Genomic DNA, 19,955 nt, shown 5'->3' with positions numbered 1-19,955 from the left:
ATACCAGACCATACATCCAACTATCCTATATACCTGAACACTCCTCCAACTATCCTATATACAAGACCACTCTTTCTCCAACAATCTTATATACCTGACCACTCCTCCAACTATGCTATATATCTGACCACTCCTCCAACTATCCTATATACCAGATCATTCATCCAACTATCCTATATACCTGACCACTCCTCCAACTATCCTATATACCAGACCATTCATCCAACTATCTAATATACCTGACCACTCCTCCAACTATGCTATATACCATATGATTCATCCACCTATCCTATATACCTGACCACTCCTCCAACTATCCTTTATACCAGACCATTCATCCAACTATCCTATATACCAGACCATTCATCCAAATATCCTATATACCAGACCATTCATCCAGCTATCCTACCTACCTGACCATTCATCCAACTCTCCTATATACCAGACCACTCCTCCAACTATCCTATATACCAGACCCTTCATCCAACTATCCAACTATCCTATATACCTGACCATTCATCCAACTATCCTATAAACCAGACCACTCCCCCAACTATCCTATATACCAGACCATTCATCCAACTATCCTATATACCAGACTATTCATCCAACTATCCTATATACCAGACCACTCCTCCAACTATCCTATATACCAGACCATTCATCCAACTATCCTATATACCAGACCACTCCTCCAACTATTCTATATACCAGACCATACTCCAACTCTCCTATATATCTGACCACTCCTCCAACTATGGTATATACCTGACCACTTCTCCAACTATCCTATATACCAAACCATTCATCCAACTATCCTATATACCTGACCACTCCTCCAACTATTCTATATACCAGACCATTCATCCAACTATCCTATATACCAGACCATTCATCCAACTATCCTATATACCTGACCACTCCTCCAACTATCTTATATACCAGACTATTCATCCAACTATCCTATATACCAGACCATTCATCCAACTATCCTATATACCTTACCACTCATCCAACTATCCTATATACCTGACCACTCCTCCAACTATCCTATATACCAGACCATTCATCCAACTATCTTATATACCTGACCACTCCTCCAACTATCCTATATACCTGACCACTCCTCCAACTATCCTATATACCAGACCATTCATCCAACTATCCTATATACCTGACCATTCATCCAACTATCCTATATACCTGACCACGCCTCCAACTATCCTATATACCAGTCCATTCATCCAACTATCCTATATACCTGACCACTCCTCCAACTATCCTATATACCAGACCATTCATCCAACTATCTAATATACCTGACCACTCCTCCAACTATCCTATATACCATACGATTCATCCACCTATCCTATATACCTGACCTCTCCTCCAACTATCCTTTATACCAGACCATTCATCCAACTATCCTATATACCAGACCATTCATCCAAATATCCTATATACCAGACCACTCCTCCAACTATCCTATATACCAGACCCTTCATCCAACTATCCAACTATCCTATATACCTGACCATTCATCCAACTATCCTATAAACCAGACCACTCCCCCAACTATCCTATATACCAGACCATTCATCCAACTATCATATATACCAGACTATTCATCCAACTATCCTATATACCAGACCACTCCTCCAACTATCCTATATACCAGACCATTCATCCAACTATCCTATATACCAGACCACTCCTCCAACTATTCTATATACCAGACCATACTCCAACTCTCCTATATATCTGACCACTCCTCCAACTATGGTATATACCTGACCACTTCTCCAACTATCCTATATACCAAACCATTCATCCAACTATCCTATATACCTGACCACTCCTCCAACTATTCTATATATCAGACCATTCATCCAACTATCCTATATACCAGACCATTCATCCAACTATCCTATATACCTGACCACTCCTCCAACTATCTTATATACCAGACTATTCATCCAACTATCCTATATACCAGACCATTCATCCAACTATCCTATATACCTTACCACTCATCCAACTATCCTATATACCTGACCACTCCTCCAACTATCCTATATACCAGACCATTCATCCAACTATCTTATATACCTGACCACTCCTCCAACTATCCTATATACCTGACCACTCCTCCAACTATCCTATATACCAGACCATTCATCCAACTATCCTATGTACCTGACCATTCATCCAACTATCCTATATACCTGACCACGCCTACAACTATACTATATACCAGTCCATTCATCCAACTATCCTATATACCTGACCACTCCTCCAACTATCCTATATACCAGACCATTCATCCAACTATCCTATATACCTGACCACTCCTCCAACTATCCTATATACCAGACCATTCATCCAACTATCCTATATACCTGACCACTCCTCCAGCTATCCTATATACCAGACCATTCATCCAACTATCCTATATACCTGACCCTTCCTTCCACTATCCTATATACCAGACCATTCATCCAACTATCCTATATACCTGACCACTCCTCCAACTATCCTATATACCAGACCATTCATCCAACTATCCTATATACCTGACCACTCCTCCAGCTATCCTATATACCAGACCATTCATCCAACTATCCTATATACCTGACCACTCCTCCAACTATCCTATATACCAGACCATTCATCCAACTATCCTATGTACCTGACCACTCCTCCAACTATCCTATATACAAGACCACTCTTTCTACAACAATCTTATATACCTGACCACTCCTCCAACTATGCTATATACCTGACCACTCCTCCAACTATCCTATATACCAGATCATTCATCCAACTATCCTATACACCTGACCACTCCTCCAACTATCCTATATACCATACGATTCATCCACCTATCCTATATACCTGGCCACGCCTCCAACTATCCTTTATACCAGACCATTCATCCAACTATCCTATATACCAGACCATTCATCCAAATATCCTATATACCAGACCATTCATCCAGCTATCCTACCTACCTGACCATTCATCCAACTCTCCTATATACCAGACCACTCCTCCAACTATCCTATATACCAAACCCTTCATCCAACTATCCAACTATCCTATATACCTGACCATTCATCCAACTATCCTATAAACCTGACCACTCCCCCAACTATCCTATATACCAGACCATTCATCCAACTATCCTATATACCAGACTATTCATCCAACTATCCTATATACCAGACCACTCCTCCAACTATCCTATATACCAGACCATTCATCCAACTATCCTATATACCAGACCACTCCTCCAACTATCCTATATACCAGACCATCCTCCAACTCTCCTATATATCTGACCACTCCTCCAACTATGGTATATACCTGACCACTTCTCCAACTATCCTATATACCAAACCATTCATCCAACTATCCTATATACCTGACCACTCCTCCAACTATCCTATATACCAGACCATTCATCCAACTATCCTATATACCAGACCATTCATCCAACTATCCTATATACCTGACCACTCCTCCAAATATCTTATATACCAGACTATTCATCCAACTATCCTATATACCAGACCATTCATCCAACTATCCTATATACCTGACCACTCCTCCAACTATCCTATATACCTGACCATTCATTCAACTATCCTATATACCAGACCATTCATCCAACTATCCTATATACCAGACCATTCATCCAACTATCCTATATACCAGACCATTCATCTAACTATCCTATATACCTTACCACTCATCCAACTATCCTATATACCTGACCACTCCTCCAACTATCCTATATACCAGACCATTCATTCAACTATCCTATATACCAGACCATTCTTCCAACTATCCTATATACCAGACCATTCATCCAACTATCCTATATATCTTACCACTCATCCAACTATCCTATATACCTGACCACTCCTCCAACTATCCTATATACCAGACCATTCATTCAACTATCCTATATACCAGACCATTCATCCAACTATCCTATATACCAGACCATTCATCCAACTATCCTATGTACCTGACCATTCATCCAACTCTCCTATATACCAGACCACACCTCCAACTATCCTATATACCAGACCATTCATCCAATTATCCAACTATCCTATATAACTGACCATTCATCCAACAATCCTATAAACCAGACCATTTATCCAACTATCCTATATACCAGACCATTCATCCAACTATCCTATATACCAGACCATTCATCCACCTATCCTATATACCAGACTATTCTTCCAACTATCCTATATATCAGACCACTCCTCCAACTTTCCTATATACCAGACCATTCATCCAACTATCCTATATACCAGACCACTCCTCCATCTATCCTATATACCAGACCACTCCTCCAACTCTCCTATATACCTGACCACTCCTTCTACTATGCTATATACCTGACCACTTCTCCAACTATCCTATATACCAGACCACTCCTCCATCTATCCTATATACCAAACCATTCATCCAACTATCCTATATACTTGACCACTCCTCTAACTATCCTATATACCAGACCATTCATCCAACTATCCTATATACCAGACCATTCATCCAACTATCCTATATACCTGACCACTCCTCCAACTATCTTATATACCAGACCATTCATCCAACTATCCTATATACCAGACCACTCCTCCAACTATCCTATATACCTGACCACTCCTCCAACTATCCTATATACCAGACCATTCATCCAATTATCCTATATAGCAGATCATTCATCCAAATATCCTATATACCAGACCATTAATCCAATTCTCCTATATACCTGACCACTCCTCCAACTATCCTATATACCAGACCATTCATCCAACTATCCTATATACCAGACCATTCATCCAACTATCCTATTTGCCTGACCACTCCTCCAACTATCCTATATTCCAGACCATTCATCCAACTATCCTATATACCAGACCATTCATACAACTATCCTATATACCTGACCCCTCCTCCCACTATCCTATATACCAGACCATTCATCCAACTATCCTATATACCTGACCACTCCTCCAACTATCCTATATGCCAGACCATTCATCCAACTATCCTATATACCTGACCACTCCTCCAACTATGTTATATACCAGAACATTCATCCAACTATCCTATATACCTGACCACTCCTCCAACTATCCTATATACCAGACCATTCATCCAACTATGCTATGTACCTGACCACTCCTCCAACTATCCTATATACCAGACCACTCTTTCTCCAACAATTCTATATACCTGACCACTCCTCCAGCTATCCTATATACCTGACCACTCCTCCAAGTATCCTATATACCAGACCATTCATCCAACTATCCAATATACCTGACCACTCCTCCATCTATCCTATATACCAGACCATTCATTCAACTATCCTATATACCAGACCATTCATCCAACTATCCTATATACCTGACCACTCCTCTCACTATCCTATATACCTGACCACTCCTCCAACTATCCTATATACCTGACTTCTCCTCCAACTATCCTATATACCTGACTTCTCCTCCAACTAACCTATTTACCAGACCATTCATCCAACTAACCTATATAACTGACCACTCCTCCAACTATCCTATATACCTGACCACTCCTCCAACTATCCTATACACCTGACTTCTCCTCCAACTATCCTTTGTACCAGACCATTCATCCAACTATCCTATATACCTGACCACTCCTCCAACTATCCTATATACCAGACCATTCAGCCAACTATCCTATATACCTGACCACTCCTCCAACTATCCTATATACCATACCATTCATCCAACTATCCAATATACCTGAATATTCATCCAACTATCTTATATACCTGACCACTCCTCCAACTATCCTATATACCAGACCATTCATCCAACTATCCTATATACCTGACCACTCCTCCAACTACCCTATATACCATACCATTCATCCACCTATCCTATATACCTGACCACTCTCCAACTATCCTATATGCCAGACCATTCATCCAACTATCCTATATACCAGACCATTCATCAAACTATCCTATATACCTGACAACTCCTCCAACTATCCTATATACCAGACCATTCATCCAACTATCCTATATGCCAGACCATTCATCCAACTATCCTACATACCTGACCACTCCTCCAACTATCCTATATACCAGACCATTCATCCAACTATCCTATATACCAGACCTTTCATCCAGCTATCCTATATACCAGACCATTCGTCCAACTATCCTATGTACCTGACCATTCATCCAACTCTCCTATATACCAGACCACTCCTCCAACTATCCTTTATACCAGACCATTCATCCAACTATCCAACTATCCTATATACCTGACCATTCATCCAACTATCGTATAAACCAGACCATTCATCCAACTATCCTATATACCTGACCATTCATCCAACTATCGTATAAACCAGACCATTCATCCAACTATCCTATATACCAGACCTTTCATCCAGCTATCCTATATACCTGACCACTCCTCCAACTATTCTATATACCAGACCATTCGTCCAACTATCCTATGTACCTGACCATTCATCCAACTCTCCTATATACCAGACCATTCATCCAACTATCCAACTATCCTATATACCTGACCATTCATCCAACTATCCTATATACCAGACCATTCATCCAACTATGCTATATACCAGACCACTCCTCCAACTATCCTATATACCAGACCATTCATCCAACTATCCTATATACCTGACCACTCCTCCAGCTATCCTATATACCAGACCATTCATCCAACTATTCTATATAACTGACCACTCCTCCAACTATCTTTTATACCAGACCATTCATCCAACTATACTATATACCAGACCATTCATCCAACTATCCTATATACCTGACCACTCCTCCAACTATCCTATATACCTGACCACTCCTCCAACTATCCTATATGCCAGACCGTTCATCCAAATATCCTATATACCAGACCATTAATCCTACTATCCTATATACCTGACCACTCCTCCAACTATCCTATATACCAGACCATTCATCTAACTATCCTATATACCTGACTACTCCTCCAACTATCCTATATACTTGACTTCTCCTCCAACTATCCTATATACCAGACCATTCATCCAACTATCCTATATACCAGACCACTCCTCCAACTATCCTATATACCACACCACTCCTCCCACTATCCTATATACCTGACCACTCCTCCAACTATCTTATATACCAGACCATTCATCCAACCATTCCATATATCTGACCACTCCTCCAACTATCCTATATACCAGACCATTCATCCAACTATCCTATATACCAGACCATTCATCCAACTATCCTATATACCTGACCATTCATCCAACTATCCTATATACCAGACAATTCATCCAACTATCCTATATACCTGATGACGCCTCCAACTATCCTATATACCAGACCTTTCAGCCAACTATCCTATATACCAGACCATTCATCCAACTATGATATGTACCTGACCCTTCCTTCCACTATCCTATATACCAGACCATTCATCCAACTATCTATATACCTGACCACTCCTCCAACTATCCTATATACCAGACCATTCATCCAACTATCCTATATACCTGACCACTCCTCCAGCTATCCTATATACCAGACCATTCATCCAACTATCCTATATACCTGACCACTCCTCCAACTATCCTATATACCAGACCATTCATCCAACTATCCTATGTACCTGACCACTCCTCCAACTATCCTATATACAAGACCACTCTTTCACCAACAATCTTATATACCTGACCACTCCTCCAACTATGCTATATACCTGACCACTCCTCCAACTATCCTATATACCAGATCATTCATCCAACGATCCTATATACCTGACCACTCCTCCAACTATCCTATATACAAGACCACTCTTTCACCAACAATCTTATATACCTGACCACTCCTCCAACTATGCTATATACCTGACCACTCCTCCAACTATCCTATATACCAGATCATTCATCCAACGATCCTATATACCTGACCACTCCTCCAACTATCCTATATACCAGACCATTCATCCAACTATCTAATATACCTGACCACTCCTCCAACTATCCTATATACCATACCATTCATCCACTTATCCTATATACCTGACCACTCCTCCAACTATCCTTTATACCAGACCATTCATCCAACTATCCTATATACCAGACCATTCATCCAAATATCCTATATACCAGACCATTCATCCAGCTATCCTACCTACCTGACCATTCATCCAACTCTCCTATATACCAGACCACTCCTCCAACTATCCTATATACCAGACCCTTCATCCAACTATCCAACTATCCTATATACCTGACCATTCATCCAACTATCCTATAAACCAGACCATTCATCCAACTATCCTATATACCAGACCATTCATCCAACTATCCTATATACTAGACCACTCCCCCAACTATCCTATATACCAGACCATTCATCCAACTATCCTATATACCAGACTATTCATCCAACTATCCTATATACCAGACCACTCCTCGAACTATCCTATATACCAGACCATTCATCCAACTATCCTATATACCGGACCACTCCTCCAATTATCCTATATACCAGACCATCCTCCAACTCTCCTATATATCTGACCACTCCTCCAACTATGGTATATACCTGACCACTTCTCCAACTATCCTATATACCAAACCATTCATCCAACTATCCTATATACCTGACCACTCCTCCAACTATCCTATATACCAGACCATTCATCCAACCATCCTATATACCAGACCATTCATCCAACTATCCTATATACCTGACCACTCCTCCAACTATCTTATATACCAGACTATTCATCCAACTATCCTATATACCAGACCATTCATCCAACTATCCTATATACCTTACCACTCATCCAACTATCCTATATACCTGACCACTCCTCCAACTATCCTATATACCAGACCATTCATCCAACTATCTTATATACCTGACCACTCCTCCAACTATCCTATATACCTGACCACTCCTCCAACTATCCTATATACCAGACCATTCATCCAACTATCCTATATACCTGACCATTCATCCAACTATCCTATATACCTGACCACTCCTCCAACTATCCTATATACCAGACCATTCATCCAACTATCCTATATACCTGACCACTCCTCCAACTATCCTATATACCAGACCATTCATCCAACTATCCTATATACCTGACCATTCATCCAACTATCCTATATACCTGACGACGCCTCCAACTATCCTATATACCAGACCTTTCAGCCAACTATCCTATATACCAGACCATTCATCCAACTATCCTATATACCTGACCCTTCCTTCCACTATCCTATATACCAGACCATTCATCCAACTATCCTATATACCTGACCACTCCTCCAACTATCCTATATACCAGACCATTCATCCAACTATCCTATATACCTGACCACTCCTCCAGCTATCCTATATACCAGACCATTCATCCAACTATCCTATATACCTGACCACTCCTCCAACTATCCTATATACCAGACCATTCATCCAACTATCCTATGTACCTGACCACTCCTCCAACTATCCTATATACAAGACCACTCTTTCTCCAACAATCTCATATTCCTGACCACTCCTCCAACTATGCTATATACCTGACCACTCCTCCAACTATCCTATATACCAGATCATTCATCCAACTATCCTATATACCTGACCACTCCTCCAACTATCCTATATACCAGACCATTCATCCAACTATCTAATATACTTGACCACTCCTCCAACTATCCTATATACCATACGATTCATCCACCTATCCTATATACCTGACCACTCCTCCAACTATCCTTTATACCAGACCATTCATCCAACTATCCTATATACCAGACCATTCATCCAAATATCCTATATACCAGACCATTCATCCAGCTATCCTACCTACCTGACCATTCATCCAACTCTCCTATATACCAGACCACTCCTCCAACTATCCTATATACCAGACCCTTCATCCAACTATCCAACTATCCTATATACCTGACCATTCATCCAACTATCCTATAAACCAGACCACTCCCCCAACTATCCTATATACCAGACCATTCATCCAACTATCCTATAAACCAGACCATTCATCCAACTATCCTATATACCAGACCATTCATCCAACTATCCTATAAACTAGACCACTCCCCCAACTATCCTATATACCAGACCATTCATCCAACTATCCTATATACCAGACTATTCATCCAACTATCCTATATACCAGACCACTCCTCGAACTATCCTATATACCAGACCATTCATCCAACTATCCTATATACCGGACCACTCCTCCAACTATCCTATATACCAGACCATCCTCCAACTCTCCTATATATCTGACCACTCCTCTAACTATGGTATATACCTGACCACTTCTCCAACTATCCTATATACCAAACCATTCATCCAACTATCCTATATACCTGACCACTCCTCCAACTATCCTATATACCAGACCATTCATCCAACTATCCTATATACCAGACCATTCATCCAACTATCCTATATACCTGACCACTCCTCCAACTATCTTATATACCAGACTATTCATCCAACTATCCTATATACCAGACCATTCATCCAACTATCCTATATACCTTACCACTCATCCAACTATCCTATATACCTGACCACTCCTCCAACTATCCTATATACCAGACCATTCATCCAACTATCTTATATACCTGACCACTCCTCCAACTATCCTATATACCTGACCACTCCTCCAACTATCCTATATACCAGACCATTCATCCAACTATCCTATATACCTGACCATTCATCCAACTATCCTATATACCTGACCACGCCTCCAACTATCCTATATACCAGACCATTCATCCAACTATCCTATATACCTGACCACTCCTCCAACTATCCTATATACCAGACCATTCATCCAACTATCCTATATACCTGACCATTCATCCAACTATCCTATATACCTGACGACACCTCCAACTATCCTATATACCAGACCTTTCAGCCAACTACCCTATATACCAGACCATTCATCCAACTATCCTATATACCTGACCCTTCCTTCCACTATCCTATATACCAGACCATTCATCCAATTATCCTATATACCTGACCACTCCTCCAACTATCCTATATACCAGACCATTCATCCAACTATCCTATATACCTGACCACTCCTCCAGCTATCCTATATACCAGACCATTCATCCAACTATCCTATATACCTGACCACTCCTCCAACTATCCTATATACCAGACCATTCATCCAACTATCCTATGTACCTGACCACTCCTCCAACTATCCTATATACAAGACCACTCTTTCTCCAACAATCTCATATACCTGACCACTCCTCCAACTATGCTATATACCTGACCACTCCTCCAACTATCCTATATACCAGATCATTCATCCAACTATCCTATATACCTGACCACTCCTCCAACTTTCCTATATACCAGACCATTCATCCAACTATCTAATATACCTGACCACTCCTCCAACTATCCTATATACCATACGATTCATCCACCTATCCTATATACCTGACCACTCCTCCAACTATCCTTTATACCAGACCATTCATCCAACTATCCTATATACCAGACCATTCATCCAAATATCCTATATACCAGACCATTCATCCAGCTATCCTACCTACCTGACCATTCATCCAACTCTCCTATATACCAGACCACTCCTCCAACTATCCTATATACCAGACCCTTCATCCAACTATCCAACTATCCTATATACCTGACCATTCATCCAACTATCCTATAAACCAGACCACTCCCCCAACTATCCTATATACCAGACCATTCATCCAACTATCCTATATACCAGACTATTCATCCAACTATCCTATATACCAGACCACTCCTCCAACTATCCTATATACCAGACCATTCATCCAACTATCCTATATACCAGACCACTCCTCCAACTATCCTATATACCAGACCATCCTCCAACTCTCCTATATATCTGACCACTCCTCCAACTATGGTATATACCTGACTACTTCTCCAACTATCCTATATACTAAACCATTCATCCAACTATCCTATATACCTGACCACTCCTCCAACTATCCTATATACCTGCCCACTCTTCCAACTATCCTATATACCAGACCATTCATCCAACTATCCTCTATACCTGACCATTCATCCAACTATCCTATATACCTGACCACGCCTCCAACTATCCTATATACCAGACCATTCATCCAACTATCCTATATACCTGACCACTCCTCCAACTATCCTATATACCAGACCATTCATCCAACTATCCTATATACCTGACCATTCATCCAACTATCCTATATACCTGACGACGCCTCCAACTATCCTATATACCAGACCTTTCAGCCAACTATCCTATATACCAGACCATTCATCCAACTATCCTATATACCTGACCCTTCCTTCCACTATCCTATATACCAGACCATTCATCCAACTATCCTATATACCTGACCACTCCTCCAACTATCCTATATACCAGACCATTCATCCAACTATCCTATGTACCTGACCACTCCTCCAACTATCCTATATACAAGACCACTCTTTCTCCAACAATCTTATATACCTGATCACTCCTCCAACTATGCTATATACCTGACCACTCCTCCAAGTATCCTATATACCAGATCATTCATCCAACTATCCTATATACCTGACCACTCCTCCAACTATCCTATATACCAGACCATTCATCCAACTATCTAATATACCTGACCACTCCTCCAACTATCCTATATACCATACGATTCATCCACCTATCCTATATACCTGACCACTCCTCCAACTATCCTTTATACCAGACCATTCCTCCAACTATCCTATATACCAGACCATTCATCCAACTATCCTATGTACCTGACCACTCCTCCAACTATCCTATATACAAGACCACTCTTTCTCCAACAATCTTATATACCTGATCACTCCTCCAACTATGCTATATACCTGACCACTCCTCCAAGTATCCTATATACCAGATCATTCATCCAACTATCCTATATACCATACCATTCATCCAACTATCCTATATTCCAGACCATTCATCCAACTATCCTATATACCAGACCATTCATCCAACTATCCTATATACCTGACCATTCATCCAACTATCCTATATACCAGACCATTCATCCAACTATCCTATATACCTGACCACTCCTCCAACTATCCTATATACCAGACCATTCATCCAACTATCCTATATACCTGACCACTCCTCCAGCTATCCTATATACCAGACCATTCATCCAACTATCCTATATACCTGACCACTCCTCCAACTATCCTATATACCAGACCATTCATCCAACTATCCTATGTACCTGACCACTCCTCCAACTATCCTATATACAAGACCACTCTTTCTCCAACAATCTTATATACCTGATCACTCCTCCAACTATGCTATATACCTGACCACTCCTCCAAGTATCCTATATACCAGATCATTCATCCAACTATCCTATATACCTGACCACTCCTCCAACTATCCTATATACCAGACCATTCATCCAGCTATCTAATATACCTGACCACTCCTCCAACTATCCTATATACCATACGATTCATTCACCTATCCTATATACCTGACCACTCCTCCAACTATCCTTTATACCAGACCATTCCTCCAACTATCCTATATACCAGACCATTCATCCAACTATCCTATATACCAGACCATTCATCCAACTATCCTATATACCAGACCATTCATCCAACTATCCTATATACCTGACCATTCATCCAACTATCCTATATACCAGACCATTCATCCAACTATCCTATATACCTGACCACTCCTCCAACTATCCTATATACCAGACCATTCATCCAACTATCCTATATACCAGACCATTCATCCAACTATCCTATATACCAGACCATTCATCCAACTATCCTATATATCTGACCATTCATCCAACTATCCTATATACCTGACCATTCATCCAACTATCCTATATACCAGACCATTCATCCAACTATCCTATATACCTGACCACTCCTCCAACTATCCTATATACCAGACCATTCATCCAACTATCCTATATACTTTACCACTCCTCCAACTATCCTATATACCAGACCATTCCTCCATCTATCCCATATACCTGACCACTCCTCCAACTATCCTATATACCAGACCATTCATCCAACTATCCTATATACCTGACCACTCCTCCAACTATCCTGTATACCAGACCATTCATCCAACTATCCTATATGCCAGACCATTCATCCAACTATCCTATATGCCAGACCATTCATCCAACTATCCTATATACCTGACCACTCCTCCAACTATCTTATATACCAGACCATTCATCCAACTATCCTATATACCTTACCACTCCTCCAACTATCCTATATGCCAGACCACTCCTCCAACTATCCTATATACCTGACCACTCCTCCAACTATCCTATATACCTGACCACTCCTCCAACTATCCTATATACCAGACCATTCATCCAACTATCCTATATACCTGACCACTCCTCCAACTATCCTGTATACCAGACCATTCATCCAACTATCCTATATGCCAGACCATTCATCCAACTATCTTATATACCAGACCATTCATCCAACTATCCTATATACCAGACCACTCCTGCAACTATCCTATATACCAGACCATTCATCCAACTATCCTATATACCTGACCACTCCTCCAACTATCCTATATACCAGACCACTCTTTTTCCATCTATGCTATATACTAGACCACTCCTTCTCCATCTATTCTGTATACCAGACCACTCCTTCTCCAACTATCCTATTTACCAGTCCACACTTTCTCCAATTTTCCTCTATAGCAGACCACTCTTTCTCCATCTATCCTATATAACAGACCACTCCTTATCCATCTCCCCTATATGCCAGACCACTCCTTATCCAACTGTCCTATACACCAAGCCACTCCTTCTCCGACTATTCTATATACCAATCAACTCCTTCTTTGACTGTCCTATATACCAGACCATTCCTTCACGAACTATCCTGTATATCATGTCACTTCTTCTCTATCCTGTATACCAGATCACTCCTCTGGCTGTCCCAAATACCAGACCATGCCTTCTCTGACTATCTTATATACCAGACCACTCCTTCTCTGACTGTCCTACATACCAACCACTCCTTCTCCAAGTATCCTGTATACCAGACCACTCCTTTTCCAAATTAAATGTATACCCAACTATTCCTTCTGTAATTATTTTATATACCAGACCCCTCCTTCTCTAACTATCCTTTACACAATACCCCTCCTTCTCCAATTATCCCATTTACCAGATAACTCCTTCTCTGACTATACTTTATACCAGACCGCACCTTCACTAATTATCCTGTATACCAGATCGTTCCTTCTACTCCTATCCTGTATAGTAGACCACTCCTTCTCCATCTATTCTATATACCAGACCACTCCTTCTCCAACTATCCTATTTACCAGATAACTCGTTCTCTGACTATACTTTATACCAGACTACAGCTTCTCCAATTATCCTGTATGCCAGACCGCTCCTTTTACTCCTATCCTATATACCAGACCACTCTTTCTCCATTTATCCTATACATTAGATCACTCCTTCTCCAACTATCCTATATAACAGACCACTGATTTTCCAGATCCCCCATTTGCCAGACTGCTACTTCTCCAGCTCACCTGTATGCCAGACTACTCCTTCTCTTACTATCCTATATATCAGACCACTCTTTCTCCAATTATCCAGTATATTAGACCAGTCCTTCTCCAACTATCCTGTACACCAAGCCACTCCTTCACTGACTATACTGTCTACCAAGCCACTCCTTCTCTGACTATCCTATATACCAACTTTCCTGTATTCCAATCAACTCTTTCTCCAACTATTCTATATTCCAGACCACTCCTTTTCCAACTATCCCATATACCAGACCACTCCTTCTCAAACTATCCCATATACCAGACTCTTCCTTCTCCAACTATCCTGTACATCATGTCATTTCTTTTCCAACTATCCTATATACCAGAACATGCCTTCCTTGACTATCCTATATACCAGACAGACCACTCATTCTCTAACTATCTTATATACCAGGCCACCCCTTCTCTGCCTATACGATATACCAGATGCCTCCTTCAAACTTTCTTGTGTACCAATCAATTCCTCTGACCAGAACATTTCTTCTCCAACTATCCTATATACCAGACCACTCCTTCTCTGACAATCCCATATACCAGACCACTCCTTCTCCAACTATCCTGTTTATCAGACCATTCATTCTCTGTCTATCCTGTATATCAGACCACTCCTTCTCCAACTATCCCGTAGACAAGACCAGTCCTTCTCCAACTATCCTGTATATCATGCCATTTCTTCTCCAAGTATCCCATATACCAGACCACTCCTTCTCCAACTATCCTGTATACCAAACCACTCCTTCTCTGACTATCCCATATACCAGACCATTCCTTCTCTGGCTATCCTGTATACAAGACCACTCCTTCTCCAACAATCCTGTATATCATGCCATTTCTTCTCCAACTATCCTTTATATCAGACCATCCCTTACTGACTATACGATATACCAAATGACTCCTTCTCCATCTATCCTATATACCAGACCACCACTTCTCTGACTATCCTATATACCTGACCACTCCTTCTCTAACTAAAAAGGATTTACTTGATTGCTGATGTGAATGTGATATCTTGACTGTTGTGTAATATATGTTCTTCTTGTTCACAGGTGTAAATGATTTCTAGGAAGTAGTCAACCGAGAGTTGACCAGAGACGCAGCCATGAATAACACTAGCTTCGCCAATGTGTCCACAGACAACAGGACCATGATGGGGAGTCCTTACAAGACTGTAGAAGTTGTGTTCATTGTCATCGTGGCTGGATCGCTTAGCCTGGTGACCGTTATTGGCAATATCCTGGTAATGGTCTCTATAAAAGTTAATCGACATCTACAGACTGTCAATAACTATTTTCTGTTCAGCTTGGCATGTGCTGATTTAATTATTGGGGTCTTCTCCATGAACCTTTATACTTTGTACACTGTGATTGGTTATTGGCCATTAGGGCCTGTGGTTTGTGACCTTTGGCTGGCCCTGGACTATGTCGTCAGCAATGCCTCGGTCATGAACCTTCTCATCATCAGCTTTGACAGATATTTCTGCGTGACAAAACCACTGACCTATCCAGTAAGAAGAAGCACCAAAATGGCTGGAATGATGATCGCCGCAGCTTGGGTGTTGTCATTTATCCTATGGGCACCTGCTATACTCTTTTGGCAGTTTATTGTCGGTGGGCGAACTGTTAAAGAAGGTGAATGCTACATTCAGTTCTTCTCCAATGCTGCCGTCACATTTGGCACTGCAATTGCAGCGTTCTACTTGCCAGTTATTATTATGACCATATTGTATTGGCAAATATCTCGCGCCAGTAAGAGTAGAATAAAAAAAGACAAGAAGGAACCCACCACCAATCAAGATCCCATATCTCCGAGCAACGTCCAAGGGAAAATAGTCAAACCAAACAATAACAACCTATCGGCCATCGAGGATGGCTTGGATCACAGCAAAATCCAGAACGGAAAGGCTTCGAGAAATTCCGTCACTGAAAATTGTGTCCAGACGGAAGGAGAGGAGAAAGAAATCTCCAACGACTCCACTTCCGTAAGCGTGGTTGGTTCGAATGCCAAGGAAGATGAAAGTGCCAAAGATGCTCCTCAAGCTTCAGGATCTCAAATCATCCCAAAAGTTGAGAACTCCAAGATGGCATGTATAAGAATCGTTACGAAATCCCAAAAGGGTGATTGTGGGTCTACAAGTGGCACCACTACAGAGATTGTCCCCAAAACTAACGGTCGGAATGGAGAAGACAAGCAGAACATCGTGGCTCGAAAAATTGTAAAAATGACAAAACAACCGGCCAAAAAGAAAATTCCTCCTTCCAGAGAAAAGAAAGTGACGAGGACTATCTTGGCCATTCTCCTAGCGTTCATTATCACCTGGACACCTTATAACGTCATGGTTTTAATCAACACTTTTTGTGATGTATGTATCCCCAACACGGTGTGGACAATTGGCTACTGGCTTTGCTATATCAACAGCACCATCAACCCTGCTTGCTACGCCCTTTGCAATACCACTTTTAAGAAAACTTTCAAACATCTCCTAATGTGTCAGTACAAAAACATTGGCTCGGCAAGGTAAAAAAACAAACAAAACAACAAAAATAAAGGTGGAGCTACCATTGAAATTTTACGCCATAGCACTTTACACTCGATTATGGAATGTGCAATCTAGGATTCTACTTCCGTCACAGACCCGTGGATCATGTCCACGCACTGCACTTATATATTCATTCTTTGACCGGGTATAGGTGGAACTGGCTACTGCTCTTTGATTAAAAAAAAAAAAAAAAAAAGTAAAAACTTCAAAGGGCTTTTGGGGTCAATTCATTTTCACGTCTGTATTATTACCATACATATTTTTACGCGTTTCGAGACTAATTCTACAGACGCAAGTTTCGAGATCTCAACGTATCGGACTGAACAAATGGAAAATAAAAATAAAAAAAAAATCACTTTATAAGGCTTTGGGATTAAAAACTTATCCTTTGACTTTTTTTTTTGTGGTACGACCATCTAAGGCATTGGATATACTGAGACACCTCAAGTTCTACGCGGAGTTTTCACCTTTTCTCCTTGCGTTAAAACTGTCTCTCCTGTGCCTCTTCTGTGTCTTTGGTGACTGTATTCAAAAAATGTAACTCAAGTTTTTTGCCCCTTTGGGGGTCTATGTTAGAGCTTCCTGAAAAAAAAACAAAAAAAAAAACAAGAAAAAGAAAAAAAAAAAAACTAGCCAAGCAAATAATATATATAAGATGTTTTGTGTTCATGGCACAGATAAGCAGCACCCTTTCGTGCTCGAGTCGCTGCTGATATTCATTTCCCTACAACCCCCAGAGGATGATATTCAGCCGCGACCCGTCAACGTAAAGGCCCATAGTCCATTTTACATGAAAATAAAAAAATGATATATTCCAATGTGAAATGACTTAACCCATCCACATTTACTAAATGGTCATTGTGAAAGTCCTGACGCTTCAAAAGTGTTTTTTTGGGGATTGTTACATAGCTGATATCCTTATAGGCATGGGCATATTGACCATATAAGAAGAAGGAATTTTTTTTTTTTTCAAAAAATTTTTAATTTATTTTGTTACCTTAAGCTCATAATGATCAAGTCGAAGACTGATCGCCTTTTCCGTTCTAATAGTGCCCGCATTCAAGTGCATTAATTATTTTAAAGGGTCCCATCAATTATATACATTTCAGATGGGGGACATTTAAAAAAATATATATATAATATTTTCAATAATGTTGAACTCAGTAGTATCATGCAACGCTAGTATATACATACTTGGAATTAAAGGGGGTCAACCAGGATTAGAAAAACATGGTTTACTTTTCTTTCTTTCAGTGCCACATTTCTCTAGAGGTTGTGTGTGGTATTGCAGCTCAATCCCATTCATTTTAATGGAGAACAGCTGAAATAATCGGACCCAACCCGCGTATATGTATGGCACTGTTTTTTTTATTTTATGTTTTTTTTAATCCTGTACAACCCCTTTAATACTAAACTTTTATTGTGGGCACATTTACGACTGCGTCCCATCTTTTTTTTTTAAAAAAAAAAAAGAACTGTAATCTGATTGGCTGCTGTGATCAGTGATCAGTTGCTGTGGATTAAGCCCCTCCCACCTTTTTTTTTTTTTCAAAGCCTGTAAAGAATTCAAATTCAAATCTTGTAAACAATTGTCAACAGTTAGGCTCGGTGGTTTCTAGGCAACAACAAAGGCAAAGTCAACGGACAGATTTAGACTTCTATGTAAAACCTGAAATGTT

At 40.4% G+C, this 19,955-nt stretch overlaps 1 protein-coding gene across 1 annotated transcript in view; it reads left to right on the top strand.

Annotated features, from left to right (window-relative positions):
* The window catches only part of CHRM2 (cholinergic receptor muscarinic 2), a 347,656-nt gene extending 327,924 nt beyond the window's left edge, over positions 1-19,732 (top strand). Inside the window, exon 2 of the mRNA XM_073650186.1 lies at positions 16,787-19,732. Coding sequence (XP_073506287.1) covers positions 16,840-18,258 — 1,419 coding nt within the window. The 5' untranslated portion in view covers positions 16,787-16,839 and the 3' untranslated portion in view covers positions 18,259-19,732. The remainder of the gene's footprint in view (positions 1-16,786) is intronic.
* The last annotated feature ends 223 nt before the right edge of the window (positions 19,733-19,955 follow it).

Source organism: Phyllobates terribilis, unplaced genomic scaffold (genome assembly GCF_046119375.1).
Source record: "Phyllobates terribilis strain yellow unplaced genomic scaffold, ASM4611937v1 Scaffold_10__3_contigs__length_209671492, whole genome shotgun sequence".
In the NCBI taxonomy this organism is placed as follows: Eukaryota; Metazoa; Chordata; class Amphibia; order Anura; family Dendrobatidae; genus Phyllobates; species Phyllobates terribilis.
The sequence above is the reverse complement of the archived record's forward strand: the minus strand, read 5'-3'. Positions and strand labels throughout refer to the sequence as shown.